Source organism: Drosophila nasuta, chromosome X (assembly GCF_023558535.2).
Source record: "Drosophila nasuta strain 15112-1781.00 chromosome X, ASM2355853v1, whole genome shotgun sequence".
In the NCBI taxonomy this organism is placed as follows: domain Eukaryota; kingdom Metazoa; phylum Arthropoda; class Insecta; order Diptera; family Drosophilidae; genus Drosophila; species Drosophila nasuta.
In genome coordinates this window covers 29,891,092-29,911,097 of record NC_083459.1, presented here as the reverse complement: position 1 = coordinate 29,911,097, position 20,006 = coordinate 29,891,092, and the positions used below count along the sequence as shown (strand labels likewise).

At 36.8% G+C, this 20,006-nt stretch overlaps 4 protein-coding genes across 5 annotated transcripts; 2 read left to right on the top strand and 2 right to left on the bottom strand.

Annotated features, from left to right (window-relative positions):
* Positions 1–4,561: 4,561 nt before the first annotated feature.
* On the top strand, positions 4,562–10,640 carry LOC132796748 (myb-like protein AA). The gene is given in 2 exon segments (XM_060808010.1): positions 4,562–4,896; positions 9,490–10,640. Coding segments are annotated over 2 exon segments (1,398 nt in total). The 3' UTR covers positions 10,553–10,640.
* Positions 10,641–10,937: 297 nt separating this feature from the next.
* On the top strand, positions 10,938–15,609 carry LOC132796569 (putative uncharacterized protein DDB_G0267840). Of its 2 annotated transcripts, none has more exons than XM_060807789.1 (3): positions 10,938–11,540; positions 13,015–13,217; positions 15,477–15,609. In XM_060807789.1, the coding sequence occupies exons 1-3, from the start codon at positions 10,958–10,960 to the stop codon at positions 15,525–15,527; spliced, it is 837 nt and encodes a 278-aa protein (XP_060663772.1). In that variant the 5' UTR covers positions 10,938–10,957; the 3' UTR covers positions 15,528–15,609. The 2 variants fall into 2 exon arrangements, with proteins under 2 accessions (XP_060663772.1, XP_060663771.1); XM_060807788.1 differs by lacking the exon at positions 15,477–15,609 and adding an exon at positions 13,304–13,711.
* On the bottom strand, positions 15,603–17,552 carry LOC132796573 (uncharacterized). Its single transcript, XM_060807792.1, has 2 exons — positions 16,888–17,552; positions 15,603–15,795 (listed from the first exon to the last, which is right to left on the bottom strand). Exons 1-2 carry the CDS (start codon positions 17,149–17,151, stop codon positions 15,628–15,630), a joined length of 432 nt encoding a protein of 143 aa, XP_060663775.1. The 5' UTR covers positions 17,152–17,552; the 3' UTR covers positions 15,603–15,627.
* Positions 17,553–17,726: 174 nt separating this feature from the next.
* On the bottom strand, positions 17,727–19,926 carry LOC132796565 (smad nuclear interacting protein 1). The gene is made up of 2 exons (XM_060807784.1): positions 19,053–19,926; positions 17,727–18,991 (listed from the first exon to the last, which is right to left on the bottom strand). Exons 1-2 carry the CDS (start codon positions 19,817–19,819, stop codon positions 18,229–18,231), a joined length of 1,530 nt encoding a protein of 509 aa, XP_060663767.1. The 5' UTR covers positions 19,820–19,926; the 3' UTR covers positions 17,727–18,228.
* Between the last annotated feature and the right edge of the window lie 80 nt (positions 19,927–20,006).

Sequence of the window (20,006 nt, the reverse complement as noted above, 5' to 3'; positions counted from 1 at the left end):
ATAAAAATACCAACAGGGTGACTTTGATGCTTTCGGAGCACCGATCTTTTCAACAAATTTTAAAGCTACCCTGTTCTTACAAAAAAATTAATTAATTTACGAATTTTGCTTAAATAAATTATTTATTTTTTTAATTTGAAGCTTATATTTTGAAATGGAAAGGATACTCACATAAACTAAACTTATTTAAAGATCAATAGTTCAGAAGGATTTGTAATTATTATTTCATCGTTGCAGTAGAAAGTAATTTAGTAATTTTTTAATATAATGTAAAAAAATAAATAAACGATTCTGTTAGAAAAAAATCGGTTTTTTTCTGTCGAAAGAAAACAATCGATTGTTGCGTCGATTTAAAATCGAAACGATTCCAGTGCTACAGCTCACAATCAAATTGACTCGCTACGTTGAACTGTTAACTTCATTCGCCTTGTTGGCGTAATGTTTCAAAACAACAATACACAATTTACGTAAATAAAGAAATAAATAAAACACGTTATTTCAGTTGTGCATATTTTTTATTGTATTTTTTTTTGTGCTAAATAATATACAGTTTAAAAAAGCTGAGACCGTGATTTGTCGTTGGACAACAGCTTGTTGCTTTCGATGCTGCACTGCGCATAGCGGTAACTCAATGTTATTTGGCGTGATGCCACCTTTCCATAAAACTCGTCTATCGATTTACATATAGAAAAGTGCAAGTGCATATCGATTCACAGCGATACATCGAGAGCCACAAAAAATATCAAATAACAAAAACGAAACGAACGAAAAACAATCAAGCGTGGCAATCAAACGAAACGAAACGCATTTAAATCGACAGACATATTGTACTAAAAATCAAATAAAATTCGTAAAAATAACGTGCATAATAATAAATGTTGAAGAAAAAGTATGAGGATGAGCTCAACGTGATACAAAAGAAAAAAAAGAAAAAAAATTGTGTGCTAATTGGAAGTGACAGTTTTAACTGCCAACAGGAGAGAGAGTGAGAGAGAGAGTGAAAAAGTAAGCACCCATACACACATCGACAGGACCAGCTGTTGTGTTGAACAACGACAAAAACGAAGAAAGGAGAAAGAAAGAAAGAGGTTAACGTTAATATTCTGCTTGGTAAGCAATCAATACGATTTATCTGCGCTTATTTTTGTTTTGTGTCTATTGTTTTTTTTCACATAGTTTGTATTATTTCCTGCATTTTGGTGTTCCCGTTGCGCTCGAAACTAATTTGCAATTAATTATTCAATGACAATCAGTGGGCCAAGTGCAATGCCTGTTTCCTGTTGATGTATAGTTTGTCTATATTTGTTGTTGTTGTTGCTGCTGCGCTGCTTCCTGCGTCGCAGCAGAGGTTTATTGACCGTACAAAAAAAAAAATAAGTGCACAATGTTTGTGTGTGTGTGTGATAAGGCATAATAAGTGTGTCACACATACACACACACACAGAAGACGGCGACAACAAAAATTACACGGCGGCTTTTGTGTGCAAAGTGGAGCAAAAACTTTTTGCTCATATTGTGATTGTACATTTGCCCATGAGTGTATGTGTGGGTGTGTGTGTGAAAGGGAAAAAACTCACGTATGCATGTCGAACACACACACAACATAGACAAGCTGCTGTCAGTGTCATTTGACGAAACTCTCAGGCTCTTGTCCTCTCTATCGCTCTCGTTTAGTTTTTGCGCTGTTGCGCTCCTTGCACAACATCATCATCATCATCAGCAGCAGGGACGTCAACAACATGTCGACTTTTAACGCTTGTTTTTTAATTGTGCATAGTTTTTGCAAAAGGCATTTAAGTAGCCTTTGGCCTGGCAGGCATGCGGTGTCAAATGGCGGTGGGCGATTGCGAAGGAGGCGATAGCGATGGCGATGCCACTTTGCCTACATTGAGGCGCAAAGAGGTATAAACACAGGCACACGTACATACATAATACACATAGCCTAGCGCTCACGTACGCACGCTAGCCCCTTTCACTAGCTGCCTCTCTCTACCACATTGTGTCTTCTATGTTAAGTCTTTGCAAGCAAATAAACACAGCAATTACTTGAAATGGGAACTGTTACACACGCACACTCACGTGCTAATGCATGTGTGTGTGTGTGTGTGTTTGTAGATAATGCTATCAATGCGAGGATTTGTGCGAATCGTTTGAGTTTCTTATGAAATATTTATTAAATGGACATGACTTCCATCCCCCCCTAAAGCATTTCCCCATTCCTTAAGCTGAGTTTGCTTTTTAATGGGTCTGCTGCAGCAATTACTCATATATAATTTTGTACAAAAGTGGAACGTCAAAGGGCGCCATCTGGGGGCGGGGGCGTGTAACAGCAGCGGGTTAGCGGGTAAGGTTTGTCTGTTGATTGATTATCAAATTGCCACCAAAACTCGCCCAACGACAGTTGCAACAACAATAACAGTAATAATAATAACTCACAGACGATACGTATGTATGTATGCATGTGTGTGTGTGTTTATTTGCTTGTATTTGTACTTTCATTTTGTTGCTCTTTTTTCGCTGTGCTTCCTTTGCTTCGCATTTTGCAAGCGGGTAAAAAACGGGTAAACGGTTAAGCAGATTGTGCTATATATGTGAATGGTAGGAGGAAAAGGAGAAGGGAGAAGGGGGGCGGGTTAAGCCGGCGCCTTGCCGTCTAAATCCCTTGACGGAGGGAGACGAGCATTGCATGTTTGCATACAATCAAATACAATATCTAAATTAATCATTCAATCGCATTAGTGCGCCACAGTTCCCCTACAAAATAGACATGTGTATTTCTTCTTCTTTCTCTCTATGTATGTATATATGTATGTGCATTACTGCATATGTGTCAGTGTGTAAGTGTGTTTTGCTCATCAAGTGCTTGCATATCAATTTCAATAAAAAATACTTTATCAATAACACAACAAAAAGTTCAATTGGCTTATGAAAGAAATGACGTGAACACGTCACAAGAGAACGCTGTTAACATTTAGAGCAACCCATCAAATACTCTGCTTCCTGTTAACATGGGACTTAACATTGTAATGATCAGCTTAACAGCTAACTTATTAGCTGTTGCTGTTAAAGTGTACATGTTAATGTACAGCTGTTAAGAAACTGTTAGAGAAACTTATTATGGTAACTAGCGCCCAGAATTAATAAAAGTAATTATAATGAAATAATATATCCAACATGCTTCATAAGAGGCTTATTGCAATTTTGTATTTATAATAATATTGTAATATTATATTATAATAATATTATAATATTGGTCTAAATCGAAACGAATAATAACGTATTCCATATTCTACATAATTTACTGATCTAAAATTCTATATAATTTTAAATGAAATACTCCTTAGTGTACACAAAATTCTCTGGTATGCTTAACACACGCATTTCTAAGAAACCTTCCAGCCGAAAAAGCAAATTTAATACAGTACAGCAAACCTCAAAAGAGTTGTTAAAGTGACGCTATTAATGTTAATGTTTTCTTTTCTTTGTATCCTTACTTCTAAACACTTTCTCCCTCCTAACAAATTTCAACAAAAGTTTTGCGTTTGCGCTTTCACTAACGTCATCACGTTGATGTGTATTTAATCAATTGCTCAAGCGTTGTCACTCGGTATCTCTGTGTGTTTATGTAGAATTCTAGAATTCTAGAAAAAGTCAGTCGAGTCTCCTTCAAAATGTGTAATTAGAGAGCAGCTACTGTATTGCAATGAACCTATCGCTTATCAGCTGAGCTCGTTGTTCAATTAAGTCGAGGCCAATTCACTGTACTGAGAGATCACATCATCATCAGAGATCTTGACTACCAAGTTGTTCCGTAATGTGTGTCGAGCAAAGAGCATCTAAAGTACCCAAAAGACCGAGCAAACTAAAATACATTGTATACATCTATATATATATATATGTATATTGTATATTGTATATTCTTTTTATTATTATTTGTTGACAATATTTGTTTTGTATTTGAATAACAATGTTTTGGGTTATTGTTGCTGACGCGACAGCAACATGCAAATGGATGTATACGTAAGTATAGTGAGGTAGGGTTAGGGAGGAGGAGTTAAGGAGTTATGGAGGATGTACCAGTTACAATAGTTAACGACATGAAAACGACTAATTTGACTATTGGCAAAGGCAGTTGTAGTTGTAGCTGTAGCAAGCAGGACGTCTAAACAACGGCTGGATGGAGGGCTCCTTCACTTTATTACATTTCGATGTCAGACAAACAAATCGCTGACTGACGTGATAACAAATAACCGCAAATATTATATATTTGTATGTACATATGTACCTCTACTGATTTTCTGTTGCGCTGCCTTCTTCCCAATCAATGTACACAAAAATGTTTGTACATAATTTGAAGGCATAGCAAGAGCTTAGCATTCTTTTCTTTTTTTGTGGATTGGATTGGATTGGAGTCTCAACGACAATGGAGAGACCCATCAATGTCAAAGTCTGAAGTCTGAAGTCTGTAGTTTGCTTTGTTGCCTTCGCTTAAACGGTTCGCTCGCGCGCGTTCAAAAAAGAAAAGAGTTTATTGTTTTTGGTTTTTACCTCATCTCTCAGCATGGACTCGACATTGTCCGTTGTGGGCGTGCCGCTGCGTGTGGGCGTTAATTATGCACCGAAATTTAGCATGCGACAAATCTACAGCAAGAAGCACTTTCGAGCTGAACGCTATCGCCACGAAGTTGCCAATCATTATCGCGACTTCAAGATGCAACAATCGTCACTGTTGCAGATGCAACGACGAATGTTGTCGACATCGGGTCAGCGACGTCAGCGACGTGTGCGTTGCGTCCGTTTGTTGCGTCCATTGGCGCCATTAGGGGCGCCATCATTAGCGTCATCGTATGCTCAATTCCGTGGTCAGCTGCCCACCCATGTGCACTACTTTCCAAGGTACACACACTCTCACACACACTCACACAAGACCAACACCAATGCTAATTTAAGCAAGTAAGAAAGCTACACTCAAGTCGACTTGACCGACTGTCGGATACCCACTACCTATTTTTTTGTGGAGACGAACTCAAGCATTATGCTTACAATTTGTTTGTTTTCCGATTTTGGAAAGTGTATCATAATTTAAGGAAAGCTAAGTTCAAAAAACATATATTTAGTATTTTTAACTTTGCTTTCCTTAAATTATATCACTTTCTTTAAATGCTAAACATATAATTTATTATAATTTTGTATTTTTAAAATACATATATATAATTTATAATTTAGTATATATGTATGTTTAACGACGGATATAATTAGGTATTTTTTCAAGGAACTCGCTTAAATACTAAATTATATATTTAATTAAAATGTTAAAAATACTAAATAATGTATTTAGTATAATGTATTTAGTATTTTTATAATATATTATACTAAATCAAACCTTTAGTATGTTTAACTTTGCTTTATATTATATGTTTAGTATTTCTGACTTTGCTTTCCTTAAATTATATCACTTTCTTTAAATGCTAAACATATAATTTAGTATATTTAATTGTTTGCCTAGTATTTTAAGGTATTTTTAACTGTTTGAACAAGTGTGGTATATTTTAAAAGAAATCATAGTTAAAAAAAACTAAATTATATATATTTAGTTAAAAAGTTCAAAATTCTAAATAATGTACTTAGTATTTTTAAAATACTATATTATGCCAAACCACATGTTTAGCATTTTTAAAATAATGTATTATATCAAAACCACATGTTTAGTATTTTTAAAATACTATATTATGCCAAAACCTCATGTTTAGTATTTTTAAAATACTATAATGTACTAAACCACGTGTTTAGTATTTTTAAAATACTAGTATTTTTAAAATGCTATATTATACTAAACCACATGTTTGGTATTTTTAAAATATTATATTATGCCAAAACCACATGTTTAGTATTTTTAAAATATTATATAAACCACATGTTTTTAAACCACGTGTATTTTTAAATTTGCTTTCTAAATTATAAGTTTAGTATTTTTACACTTCAATTTGAAGTTAAAATACTAAATTGTGTGTTTAGTATTTTTGACTTTAAATGTTTTACTATTTTTAACTTAGCTCTCTTCAAATTAAACCACATTTGCCAAAACAGTTAAAATTAGTATTTTTGTAAAATACCAAATGTTATGTTTAGTATTTTTAACTGTTATATTGATTCTAAAATCCTGTCATCTAAATTTTTGTATGCCACTAAATTAAAAATATATTATATTAGAAATAGTATTTTATGAAACTTAATCAAACAGTGAAAATACTCAACAAATTTGGTAAGACCCTCCACCTCTTTACAGAAGAGAGATTCTAAAAACTACACGAATCTCAAAGATCTAGTTGTGTAAAGAGGTGGACAGACAGAAAACAAATTTTCTTGGGTCTAGCAATCATAACAACCTCTGTACCCTGTAATATAATGACGGGTATAATGACGGTCTCTCTATGCACACATGTGTGTTTGTGTGTACTTGGGTTTACGGCCAACAAAATGTGGGTGGGTGTGGCGACAGTGTGTTCTGCGTTGTCGGTGTCATAAATGTGTCTACATAGTATACACAGGCTGGGCAAAACCCTGCCCCTGCAATACCTATAGAACTTTGCGGTTGACATGAAATTTCCGCCACATCTTCAGCTCGAATTTCATGTGGCCTTTTGCCACAGCTCGAGCTAACGTCACTGTCATGGCTATGATAAGCTCCATAATATTTGTAGTACGGTGCGGTTCTATAATTGTTGTTGTTGTTGTTGTTTTTGGACCCCAGTGGATGGGTACCTTTGGGGTTTACCTACAATTTCACTAAATATATATTATCTATATATATCTCCACACACACACACACACACACACATACAAGTAGTATAGTATGATGTGTGTGTGTATCGCTTTGCAGCTAGTTTGCATGTTTCATCTTGTTGTGACATGTAATCGAGCACGGGTTGGGTCTCGGTTTCAGTCGCGGTCTTCTCTACAGTCTAGTCCCTGGTATAAGAGCCTTGTGCACAAAATGTCAAAGTGTCAAGTGTGTGTGTGTAAGCTATGCTCAGCTTTGCAGTTTTAAATGCAATTGACAAACATTTTAATTATTTCACATTTGCATTTCAAGTGGTTGACAGGGAGAGTTGACAGAGCGTCCTTTCCTAACCGACCTTCTTGCCCTACGTTTCTGCTTTACCAGCTTCAGTAAACAGCAAAGAAATGCGAGATTTGGTATTACAAGTTTTGACCTAAAGAGCTTTTTAAGGTTTTAACTTTACTCAAAGTAAATGAGAGCGTCCTTTCCTAACCGACCTTCTTGCCCTACCTCTCAGCCTTACCATCTTCAGAAATGCAAGATTTAGTATTACAAGTTTTTACCTAAAGAGCTTTTTAAGGTTTTAACTTTACTCAAAGTAAATGAGAGCGTCCTTTCCTAACCGACCTTCTTGCTCTACCTCTCAGCCTTACCATCTTCAGAAATTCAAGATTTAGTATTACATTATTATTAACCAAGGAGGTTTTAACTTTACTCAAACTAAGTGAGAGTCCGCTTAGGGGTTTTTTATACGAATGTGAAGAATTTTTACTTTGTCAACTTATCAATTCTCCGAAGTAGTCTAATTTCGCACTTGGCTTACATTTGGAAACCACGAAGGACCATTTTCACCTAGCAGACAGCACTAAACCGCATTTTTATGTATTCTACTTCCCAGTTGTTTTCCATTTGAAGTGACTTTTGCAACTTTACTGCCTACCATTTATTGATTGAGTTGTAAAAATGCTCCATGGGGCTTTAGTCTGCAGGTAACCTTTTCGTTTTTGTTTTATTTTTTGGGTAATTCCACAGGGAGTCTATTTCGAGTTGTTGTTTCATCAAAAGAGCTATTTCCGCGTCGCACTTAACCTCACTTGTTGACATTGCCCATAAACGATAACGATAACGATAAGTAAATAAGAGCCGTGTGTGGGTGTGGGTGCTGTGCATGCATTTGGGTAGAGTTGTCGAAATCGCTGTTTGATTACTATTAGCTCGTTTGCTGGTGTTTTTTAATACCCTTGTTGAGTCCATTATATTTTGATCACGGAATGTGAAACGCATTCAATGAGGCTTAACAGAGTTACCTTAACCCTAAACGCTGTCTGTCGGTATGCTGTGTACTCAAACTAATGCTGCAACTGTTTTGGCTGTCGTGACTATAACTTTATTATGGCTTCTATTAACAGCATGTAACAATTTTATAGACCGGAGCACTCTATAACATACAAAAATGGTCTTATACATGGGATATATTGATTTCAATATGTCTTTAGGATTCCTGTAAATTTGGTTCCGATCAAATAAAAATTGTTTAAGTTATTGAAGAAATATAGAAGAAAAAACACCCACTTTAAGGCTTAGTTGCTGTGGCTGACATCTGGTATATTTTGCACTCTATGGTATATTTTGAATGTAGTACTATATCAATATACCAACAAAAGCCTTCGGTATTTTTTAAAATTTTTTAAAATATGTAGCAGGTTGATACAGTATATCAATATGCCAAATATAGCCGTTGATATATTTTTTTAAAATATTTTTGCGGTAATGTGTTTATGTGTTAATATGTTTTTAATATTTTTGTGGTATATTTAATTGGTATATTTTGAAATGAATACCACAGAGTTTTGCTTTTATAGACTTGATTGTTTTTGTTGATTGACTGTACTCTTTTAATTCTATTGTCTTAATATAGTTTACATTAAGTTCTGTTAGGTGAGGGCTCAAGATAACTTAAAATTCAAATATGTAAAAATAAATTACTTCAAAGTCTGACAAAATTTGTAATTTAATAGTAAAGTTTTATATTTAAGAAAGAAAAATAAAAGCTAGAAGCTACTTTATGAGCTTCTTATTTAAATTTCAATAAGAGATTGAAGATATAATAGAACATAACAACCTCCCAGCTCTAACTGTTGGATGGTTCAGTCAGTGAATTGGTTTAGACAAAGAAAATGAAATATATTGAATCTTTATATTGGTAATTCCAAAATGGAATTTGTCCTGTGCGAGACTCTTTAAATTGACAATAACATAAACTGAAACAATTTTGAAAATAAGAAATGTTTTTTTTTTTATAGCTCTAGATAAGTACTTAATCTAGAGCTTTAAGAATAACATTCACTTATTTTTAAAATTGTTTCAGTTTATGTTATTTTCACTGCAGTGCACTGTAAAAAGTCTCGCACGGGACAAATTTCGCCATGGAATTACCCATATATAACTATATCTATATTATAGATAGCTCAATACATAAATATTTAACTACTGAGGGCATCAGCACTTCGGTTTAACCTGCAAATGCTACAAAAGAGTTGCGTCTGCCTTTCGTTTTGTTTATTAGTATTTCATTTTGTTGTTTGCCTGTTTGCTTGTTTGCATTCTCGTTGTTGTTGTAATTAATGTTTGCCCCCCGCATTCTTGCCTTTTCCATTTCCATTTCCACTTCTCATTCTCGTTCTCGTTCTCATTGCTAATTACAACAGATTCGGCGATACGTATACGCAACGTGGACGGCAGACGCTTTGCTCGACAGCGCCACCGGACGACACCTACAACGATACATTGCGTCGCATCAAGAGCGCCCAAAGCTGTGACGAACTGAAGGCGCTCGTGCAGCGTCAACTCGACTGACAACAGCAGTGGCGGCGTCGTTGTGGCAGCCATGATGGCCGCAACACCAACAGCAGCAGCAACAATAGAGAGAAGTCCAAGCAACAACAACGTGACACTGGCGGCAATTATGAGCAGCGTGTGCTAGATATTAATGCGCTAAATGCGGCGGAAAACCTACAAAAACAGCAACAGCAACGCATCGACTTCTATACTTATTTGCAATTGGCCAACGGATACTACGAGCGCGGTTTGCAGGCGAACATTAAGTATCTGCAATCGATTGGGCAACGTAATGCGATAAAGCAACAGCAGCAGCAGCAACAACAACGCCAGCGACTTAAGCAGCAGCAGCAGCGACGCTACTCGTTGGACGCCTGGCCACAACAACAACAGCAGCAAGAACAAACAGTTGTTGAACAGCAGCCAACAACAACAACAGCAACAACATCGACCCATCGATTGCCGGGTAGATTGAGTGCGTTATTGAAAAATTTGCGGCATCGCAAGCGTTGCCAGACTGTTGCGCAAAGCAACGTTGCCATTCGTGTGCATATAGCGCCAGCGCAACAACAACAACAGCAACAACAACACCAACAGCAGCAGCAAGGTAGCATGTGTGATTATGCCGAAAACATTAACAATCATAATAATCATCACAACAACAATATTAATAATAACAACATTAACAACAACAGCAGCAATTGCAATCTGCCAGCAATCGAACAAATTGAACAGCAACAGCGTAAACTTTACGAAATAATCGATAACTTGAGCCAGCTCAGTTTGTGCGATAGCAAAAGTGGCGGCAAACGATTACCGCTGATTACGCTCACCGATTACACGCAACAGGTGGCGCTGTATGGCGGCAATTTCGATATTCTTGCCAGTTGTCAATTGCAAATACCCAACGACGAAGCCAGACCACCAACATAAAAATAATAATACAGATAATATATATATATATATTATATAGCCAACAAATATAATACTCGACAACAAGTGCAATTAATTGCCACACACACACACACACAACAAAAGCTATAGGAAAAGGAAAACGTAAACGAAAACGAAAATAAAAGAAAAGCAGAGCAAGGCAAACAAACAAAAAAGAGCAAAAGAAAAACAACAATTCGAACAAAGCGATTTGCGCGCGTCATCGGAAATCGGTTTTATATGCAAACGTCGGACAAACAACCATAACAACAACAACAACAGCAACAACGAGAGCGAGAACAACTTAAGCAACGCGGCAGCAGCAGCTAATAACGGCTAGAACACAGAAAATATAAAACGGCTTTTGAGCCAACGTATTGCGTATTTGGCGTTGCGCGTTGAACAATGGTTGCGGCTGCTGCCGACGTGCCAATTACAACACCAACAACAACAGCAACAAGAACAACAACAATAGGCAGCAACGACGACGCAACAGCAGCGACGTCGACGCCAGCAGAGACGTCGCCAACAACGACGACGACGACGACGACGAGCAGCAGCAACGTTGAAATTGCCGCATTAACGGCAGCAAGTGCCAGCGGTTCACAAGCAGCGACCTCTAATCTAAATAATAATAATAACAACAACCACGACGACGACGACGACAACAGCAGCAATCATATTGATACCAGCAGCAGCACCAACAGCAATAACAACAACAACAACATGTCCGATGCAAGCGATGCCGCCAAAACGACAACAATAACAACAGCAGCAGCAGCAACAGTTGCAGCCACAGCAGCAGCAGCAGGAGCAACAGCAACTTCAAAAAGCGCCGTTAGCCAACGCAATGTGGACATTAAAATCGAGAAGACAAGCAACATGGAAGCGGCCACACAGCAGCTGACCAAAAAGGTGCTCAAACTCGATCTTGGCGGCAAAAACTTGGATGAATACTCGCTCAAGTCGCCAAAGTCACCAATTGCAGGTAAGGCCACTTAACAGTGCTCTGTTAAAGTGTTAACATTATGTATGTTAACAGTGAAGTTTTAGTTTGAAAGAACGCTTTAGAAAAGTTGAAAGTTTAAAAAGTGAACAGTGAAATTTGAAAAGTTGAAAGTTGGTTAAGTGAAAAATTAGGATTCGCGATCGATGTGTAGAAAATTTTAATTTATGAACTCTTTTTTTATTGTGATGTTAAAGCGTTTCTTAACCAGTACTTTAGATCTAATGTTTATAGTCCTCTTAACTTGAAAGAACGCTTTAGAAAAGTTGTAAGTTTAAAAAGTAAACAGTGAAATTTGATTTTAAAACGACAATTTTGAAAAGTTGAAAGTTGGTTAAGTGAAAAATTAGGATTCGCAATCGATGTGTAGAAAATTTCAATTTATGAACTCTTTTTTTTATTGTGATGTTAAAGCATTTCTTAACCAGTACTTTAGTTCGAAAAATTTAAAGAAACATTTTGAAATTGAACAGAGTTTGTTAAATTTTTATTGCTAAACGTTTGAATTCAACATTATAAATATCACCATGGAATGTTAATGAAAATTAACTCACTTTAAAATACAATTTTTATAGTCTTCAATTTTTGAGCAGACAATTGGAAAATATTTCAAAAAAGCATCATAAAATGACGCAGCATCGTGAATTTGTGGATATAAGAGCATATTAAATTGGTTTAAATTTAGAATTTCCGTTGTTTTGGCTGTTTTAATTACGAAAAACTATCAGCTGCAACAATTACCGGAAATTCCACAAAATGTTCAGCAATTGTGGAGCACACGCAGCCTTTAAAATGATTCATTGAAAGATGTTCTATTAAATACAAACTTTCAAAGTGCCTTAGTTTTATTTAAATTACTCATTTTGATTCAATCACTAAGAGCAAATGCAATTTGAAAGTTTTGTATTTAGTAGAACAATCTTTCAACAACAGAACAAAAGTTTGATTAATCAGAAAATGTGTTAAAAAGTGTGAATGTAGAATTTTAATGAAAATAATAATATATAACAAGATATTGTAAGAGTTTCTAAACAGATAATTTCGACATGGCATTGATTATATTATTTGGTATCAGGCTATTTTCTTTTTTATCATGTGAGCTGCGTTGTTTACCTTAATAATAAACAGTGTTGATCTTGTTGGGGTCTCAAGTGTCACAAACAAAGCATTGAATTGCCATTTGCTATAAATAACGATCGAACAACCCGGCCACATGACAATTTTCCAGAAGGAAGTAATAAAGGTTTGCTTAGAGGGTTGGGTTACTTTTTGAGGGAAGATCGGAGCAAAAAAAAAAGCCGGCAGATCGTTTTGCTTTTTGTTCTCTTTTTTTTTTGTTTTTGGTGTGTGCTTGTGATCGTCTTATCGCAAACGTTTATTTATTTAATTACATTTGTTTTTTGTTGTGTTTTGCATGATTATGAAAAACGTTAATTAATTGTGGTTTTATTCGCAGCACGCTTGCCGCATCAAACATCATTGACGTCATCGGTGGACGTTGAGGATCGGAAAACATTACGAGAGGCCTTATATCAGGGTATATTCCATCGACATCGCCGCACCATCTTCGCTGTGGGCAGCTTTCTGCGTATGCTACGGAGTCGCAACTCTCAGTATAATACCATACGCAGCTCATCGGAGGGTGAGGATATCGATGAGGTTAGATAAAAATATATCTATACGCATATTTAGTACATTACTTTGTATGCCAGCGTCTTAACTAGAGTTTTTTTTTTTGTATGTAGTTCAAATTAGTAGTTCCAAGTTCAGTCAGTCAGCAAAACAATAACAACAACGACAATCTGGGGATTCTATAAAACCACAAAATATAATAATAATGATAATACAGATCGATTGGGGACAGACTGATAAAAATGAAATGAAAATGTTTTGATGATCTACTCTTATTGAATGCTGCTGCCCGTTGTGTACGTTGTGCTTGTTGTGCTTGAGTTTTTTCATTTCTTTTTGATTGTTCACTTCTGTTAAGCATTCGATAGTATATACGATAGTTTCTACGATAGTACGTACTTGGTGTGTATTATTATGATTGTGTCATCAGCAACAACAGCAAAAAATAATCGTGCTTCATCTTGAGAATACATAAAATAGCCCAAAAAAAAAATACAAAGCAACCATGAGACTAGCCACAATGTTGTGTTTAGCATTTAGTGACAAGAATGATACCAAATACAACCAAAAAGAAAAAAAACTAACTAACTAACATAGTACATAATGTAGTCTGTGCCCCAAATTTGTGTATAAAAAAAAAATACCTGCTGGCCATTTAAATCGTAAATTGTATCACCATTGCCTACGAAACTTATGCATTCCAAGACAAGCTTTCCTTGAACCAACTTTCTTCTTCTTGAGTATACCCAACCCTGCCTTTCCCCTTTTTCCCTCTCTCTCTCTCTCTCAAGCAAGCTTAACGAATCTGAAAGACGCCTTATCTATAAAGTAAAAAAACCAAACCAAAAAAAAAAAAAAAAAACAAAACAACTGAAAATGAAAACAAATAACAAAAAATATAGAATTTAAAGCCTTTTTCTTATATATACAAAATACGAAAAACAAAACAAAAAAAAAATATTTATATGAATTTAAGCTAATTGTGAACCATTAATATCTATTGTACTATATGTATGTAATACTGTCAAAACTGTAACTGCAAAAAAAAAACAAACAAACTGTAAATGTGTAAACGCGCTAAACTTGTTCGTTTATTATGCCCAAGAAACACATCCATCAGTCTGATAGATAGAAAGCCTTGCAGGTAGTTTAATCGTTGACTCTCTGTATAACAGTTATAGCACTTTTTTTTATTTGTATAACACCTCTTTCTAGTTTATAAGCTGGTACTTATCTGCTAGCTTTCTTTTACCATATCGTATAGGCACCTACTGTACTTTCATTTCCAAACATATCTTGTACAAAATTGGTTGAAAATATCTATCCAACTTATTATCTCACCTATGCGAACTCAGCTGTCTGTGAAGTTATCATCGTTAAATTTCGCACAGTTTTTAATTATGCAAATACAAAAAGATTTACCACAATAAAAAAAAGTGATTGCATAGAATTACTGCAAAATGTCATCATTTTTATTTATAATAATAATATTACACGTTTCCTCTTATGCCTTAGAAAGTTTTGAGCAAATCTTTTGATTCAAAATTTTGGACCACAATATCATTCACTTAAGATCTGTTAGCACTATCTGCAAGGATATAACAATAACTACGGCATGCCGTTGATAGCATTTTCTGTTTATTTTTTAGTTTGTTTAATGTTTTTTCGAAATGATATTTGCTATTTGTCGGTTTTCATTGCAACGGGAACAAAAACTTATAAAGCCGCACACGAAGAAAATGTTTTTTGCGCATCCTAAATGTAATAACTATATAATTATATATATATATATATATATATAAAGATCTAGATATATGTATACCAAATGCCTAGTTCTAGTTAAAACATGACTATTGTATACCCTATTGATGCGCCATACACAAAAACACAAACACACATGATATATGTATATGATATGATATGTACGTGTATTTTAGAGCATTTTTGTTTAGAGCTAGATAACGTAATGTTTAAAGAATTTTGTACAGCGATTGCATCGATTTATATATCGAAATATATCGCTTAAAGAGTATAACAAATTTCATGACAAACAAAACAAACAAAAATTAGCATTGTTGGCATTGTTTTTGATAGTTAATTTCATATGCTACATAGTATATACTTCATTATTACTACATACATATTGATTATTGACTATTATTATTATATAAAAAACAATATTTTTTTTTTTTTTTTAAATAAAAACCAAGTGAAAATCCAGTTAATTTACAAAGAGAACCGAAATAAATATAAAAAAAAACAAAATTCGTACACTTTTTTTTGCAGTTTCTCAAGATGCGTAAATTACTCAAGTTTCCACATCTATTCGATCGCTGAGATGCAAATCGCTACGCGACATTTACAACTACTATATATTTTCTTATATATTATATATATGTATATGTGTTACAACTGAAGTATAATAAACTTTGCGAGATTAGGTGGAAAATAAACGCGGTTGCTGCCACCAACTGGCATTTGGCATCGTGAACGCCGGCATCATGGGCATCGCTGGAAACGCTGGAATCGGTGGAAACATTGGCATCCCTGGACTTGCTCCAAGCATGCCAGTGTTGTAGCCCAGCTGCGAAAGCGCAATTTGGTACTGAAAAGATTCAAGTAAAGGAATGGGAAAGGTTGAAGTACTGAAAAGTCTATGAAATGGGTAACTAGCGAATTCAGCACTCTTGTGAAGAGATAAAGGAAATGGTCGTAAAGGTTGAGGTACTGAAATGTTTATGGTAACTAGCGAATTCACTACTCTAGTGAAAATATTAAGGAAAGGTCTATAAAATTGATAACTAATGAATTCAGCATACTGGTGAAAAGATTAAGTAAAAGTTCGGAAAGGTATTGAAAAGTCTATAGAATGGGTAACTAGCGAATTCAATACTCTATTGAAAATATTCAGGAAAGGTACTGAAAAGTCTATGGAATGGGTAACTAACGAATTCAGCATACTGGTGAAAAGATTAAGTAAAAGTTCGGGAAGGTACTGAAAAGTCTATGGAATGGGTTACTAGCGAATTCACTACTCTGAAAATATTAAGAGGTTCACTAGCGAATTCACTACTCTAGTGAAGAGATAATGGAAATGGTCGAAAAGGTTGAGGTACTGAAAAGTTTATGGAATGTTTATGGTAACTAGCGAATTCACTCATCTAGTGAAAATATTAAGGAAAGGTACTGAAAAGTCTATGGAATGGGTAACTAACGAATTCAGCATACTGGTGAAAAGATTAAGTAAAAGTTCGGGAAGGTACTGAGAACTCTATGGAATGGGTTACTAGCGAATTCACTACTCTGAAAATATTAAGAGGTTCAGCTACTGAAAACTTTATGGAATGAGTAACTAGAGAATTCAGCATACTAGAGAAAAGATTATGTAAAAGATCCAAAAAAGGTTCAGGTATTGAAAAGTCGAAAAAAGGCGACTATCGAATTCAGCACTCTAGTGAAAGGATTAAGGAAACGTTCGGTATGGTTTAGTTGCTCAGAAGTCTATGGAATGGGAAATGGTTAATTCAGCATACTAGCGGAAAGTAAGCTCTAAAGGCAGGCAGAAAAATTATTACAAATAGTTTAGTACAAGAAGGATCGATAAGCGAGGTTTTCTTTAGCAACTTCGGAAATTTCTAATGAAAAGTTCAGCAGGAAATTCAGGTATTCAGCACATAGTAAGACGTTCACTACACACCTGCTTGGGATCTGCGGCCACCACGTAGCTGCCGTCTTTGACCGCCTTCTGAATGGAGCTGCGAATTGCTGCCGCCTCCTTGAGATTCTGTGGCGTCACTCGCACTAAGGCCGCCTGACCCGTGGCCAACTGGGAGGGATGCAACAGCCAAGTGGGCTGCACCACCTGACGACGCTGCAACATGGGGCGAGCGGGCAACGGGTTGCAACTACCGAAGTAGACGAAGAAGAAAATTGTAATGATGATAATGCGACTGCAATGCATTGTGAACTGACTGAAGACGTCAGTTAGAATGCGAGAATGTTGACACGAGATCGATGCTTGGTCAGCGAAAGTGTGATGGTGAAGCACGTTACTCGACTCGCTGGTTCAATGTCAGGTTAATTTTTGGAATTGGAAGACGACATTGCCCGGGGCCAGAGCAAAGCAAATTCTATTCAACACTTGAATGAAGTTAAACAATTTACGTTTTATACAAAATCAAATGTAGCTGCTTTTGATTACATTTGCTCGAATTCAATTTCAGTATGCAAACAAAAAGGTAGAAAATAGAAAACTTATTTAACTACTTTACATTTCTTTCTATGTATAATCTCAGTGGTATAGCTTGTTAATTGTTAAGCTATATTTGTTTTCTTATACTGCATAAAAGTTTGTTATTTGTATCTTATTTCTGTAAGAATTTCTTGAAAAATATTGACAAGTCAAAGAATAGTTTGTAAACAAAGTTTTTCCGAAATTCATAAGAAAAGAAACAAAAAACTTGTATATATTAATCTTTTTTTTAAGTACGCCTCGATATAGAGGCCATCATATTTCATTCATGAATTTATTGTAGCATTAACAAGTAAGTTGCATTACTTTTGACATTCAAATTAAGATTTAATTTCAGAAGAAATTACATAAATAAATCGTATTTCGAATTTCACACTAATTTGCAAAGCAAATTCAGTGAAAGTTTACACAAATTTTTGCAGTATGTTTACAAATTGTATGATTAATTTTTCATAACAGCTCTGCATAAATTAAAAATGATTTAGGGAAAGAAGCACACAACAGTTTCTCACAAAATGCTTAAGCTTACGTTTAAGTTCAAGAAAAAAAAAGAAAAGATACAAAATTGAATTCGTTGTTGGCAGTTTGGCGCACAAAAGCAATTGTGTTGCGCTGCAATTATGGCTATATAAAGTACTTCTTGTGTGTGTGTGTGTGTTGTATTATACATTTTGAACTTAAAGTTAACAAACTACATAGTATTATTATAATTATTCTGATAAATGTTGGTCAAGCGTTGGAAGCGAGAGTGAGAGCTCGCTCGTTCTCTCTCTCTCTCTCTCTCTTTCATTGCTGTGCATCGTTTGTGTTGGTTTGCGGCTGCTGCTGCTCATCCAATGGCTCCTCTTTGATATGCACATCATCATCCTCTTGATCCTCCTTGCTGTTCTCGTGCAACAGCACATATTCACGGGAACTGAAACCAAACTTGATCACATCCTTCTCCATCAGTTCGTAATATTTGCGCCCATCGATCTTCTTGTTATTCAAAAACGTCCCATTCGCCGACTCCAAATCGATGAGATACAAACGCACACGTTTCCCCTGGCTGCCATCGTCACGTTCGAACGGCACCAGACGATATTGAAGCGCTGCATGCTGCTTGGAACAACTCGGATGATCCACAGCAAGATCGACAACTTTGCGATCGCGTCCAACCAAAAAGCAACTCTGTCGATGTATGTGGAGCGTGGGCAACGCGGTTTCACCTTTGAACGGATACAAGCGCCAGCGTCGCTTTGGTTTGCGTGCCTCGGGTGGCTCCGAATACTTCACCACAATACCATTCACTTTATTGGTGTCCTCGGTGAGGGCGCCGCTCAGTCCAAAGTTGGGTTTCTCTTTGTCGACGACGGGCTCGTCGTTGTTCTCATCATCATTGGACTTTTTGTTGTCCTTGTCGTTGCTTGGTTTGCCCCACTCAAAGTGTTCCTCATCGCGATTATTGCGCTGCTGTTGCTGCTGCTGGCGACGTCCTCCACCTCCTCCTCTTCCACCGCCACCTCTGTAGGAGCGATCTCGCGGACTGCGACTACGGCTGCGACTGCGTCTGTGTTCAGCATAAATCAAGTTTGGTTTAGAATGTTTTTTTTTAGGTAGATAGAACTTACCGTCTTGCTTCGGGCGAGCGACGCGGACGATCACGACGCTCCTGACTGCGCAGCCGCTGCTGCTGGCGACGTTCCCGGCTGCGTTCCCTTTCACGATCTCGGTCGCGTCCTCTCCGCATTTGATCACGATCTCGGTCTCTATCCCGATCACGTTCCCGCTCGCGTTCCCTCTCCCTGTCACGCTCCCGCTCTCTGTCCCTTTGCCGCTCTCGTTCCCTGTCCCTCTCCCGGTCGCGCTCTCGCTCCCGCTCCCTTTCCTTGTCCACATCTCGCTCCCTTTCACGACTGCGACTTCGTTTGCGCATCTGTTTGGTATTTTTACTGGCGCCGCCGCCGCCGCCACCGCGTTCGGGACTGTCCCATTTGGAGCGCTGCTCTTGCACCTTGCTTTCTATCGGCGACTTCTGTTGTGTTTTGGGTGATTCGTCTTTGCTTGTTTTCAGTCTCTTGCTGGCCGAGACTTTGTTTTTGCTGCTGCTGCCGCCGGCGCCACTTCTACTGCTATTGCTACTATTGCTGGAGCTGCTGTTGCTGCTACTGCTGCTGCTGCTGCTGTTGTTGCTGCTGCTGGAAGCGGAGCTGGATGTGGAGCTGTCGCGTGCTGTTGCTTTGCGTTGGCGCGTTTCACTTCGTTGCCGACTTTCGGTATGCTGCTGCTTCTTCTTCTTCGCCAGCTTGGCCGATTTTACTTTGCGCACATCATCATCACTGGCTTTGCTCGGTGACGGTGTGCGCTCCTTACTGCGCGCTTTTGTTAATTTCACCATTGTTTTTGCGCACAATTTGCGCACGAGATTTGTTGCAAATTAACAAAATTCAATTCACACAACACCAAATGCCTTTGAAATTATGCTAGTGATGGTAGCGGGACCGGCTTTCCTCTAAACAGCTGTTTGAAAAACGATATATTTTCGGTGAGTGAGCTGCCAACCTGCCGGCAATCGATAAGCCGAT

Coding starts and splice junctions, on each gene's coding strand:
- LOC132796569 (XM_060807788.1), top strand. CDS start 10,958: ATGGTTGCGGCTGCTGCCGACGTGCCAATTACAACACCAACAACAACA. Junction 11,541..13,014: donor GCCAAAGTCACCAATTGCAG/GTAAGGCCACTT, acceptor TTTTATTCGCAG/CACGCTTGCCGCATCAAACA. Junction 13,218..13,303: donor AGGGTGAGGATATCGATGAG/GTTAGATAAAAA, acceptor TTTTGTATGTAG/TTCAAATTAGTAGTTCCAAG.
- LOC132796565 (XM_060807784.1), bottom strand. CDS start 19,819: ATGGTGAAATTAACAAAAGCGCGCAGTAAGGAGCGCACACCGTCACCG. Junction 18,992..19,052: donor CGCTCGCCCGAAGCAAGACG/GTAAGTTCTATC, acceptor TGCTGAACACAG/ACGCAGTCGCAGCCGTAGTC.
- LOC132796573 (XM_060807792.1), bottom strand. CDS start 17,151: ATGCATTGCAGTCGCATTATCATCATTACAATTTTCTTCTTCGTCTAC. Junction 15,796..16,887: donor TGGCCGCAGATCCCAAGCAG/GTGTGTAGTGAA, acceptor GAATCTTTTCAG/TACCAAATTGCGCTTTCGCA.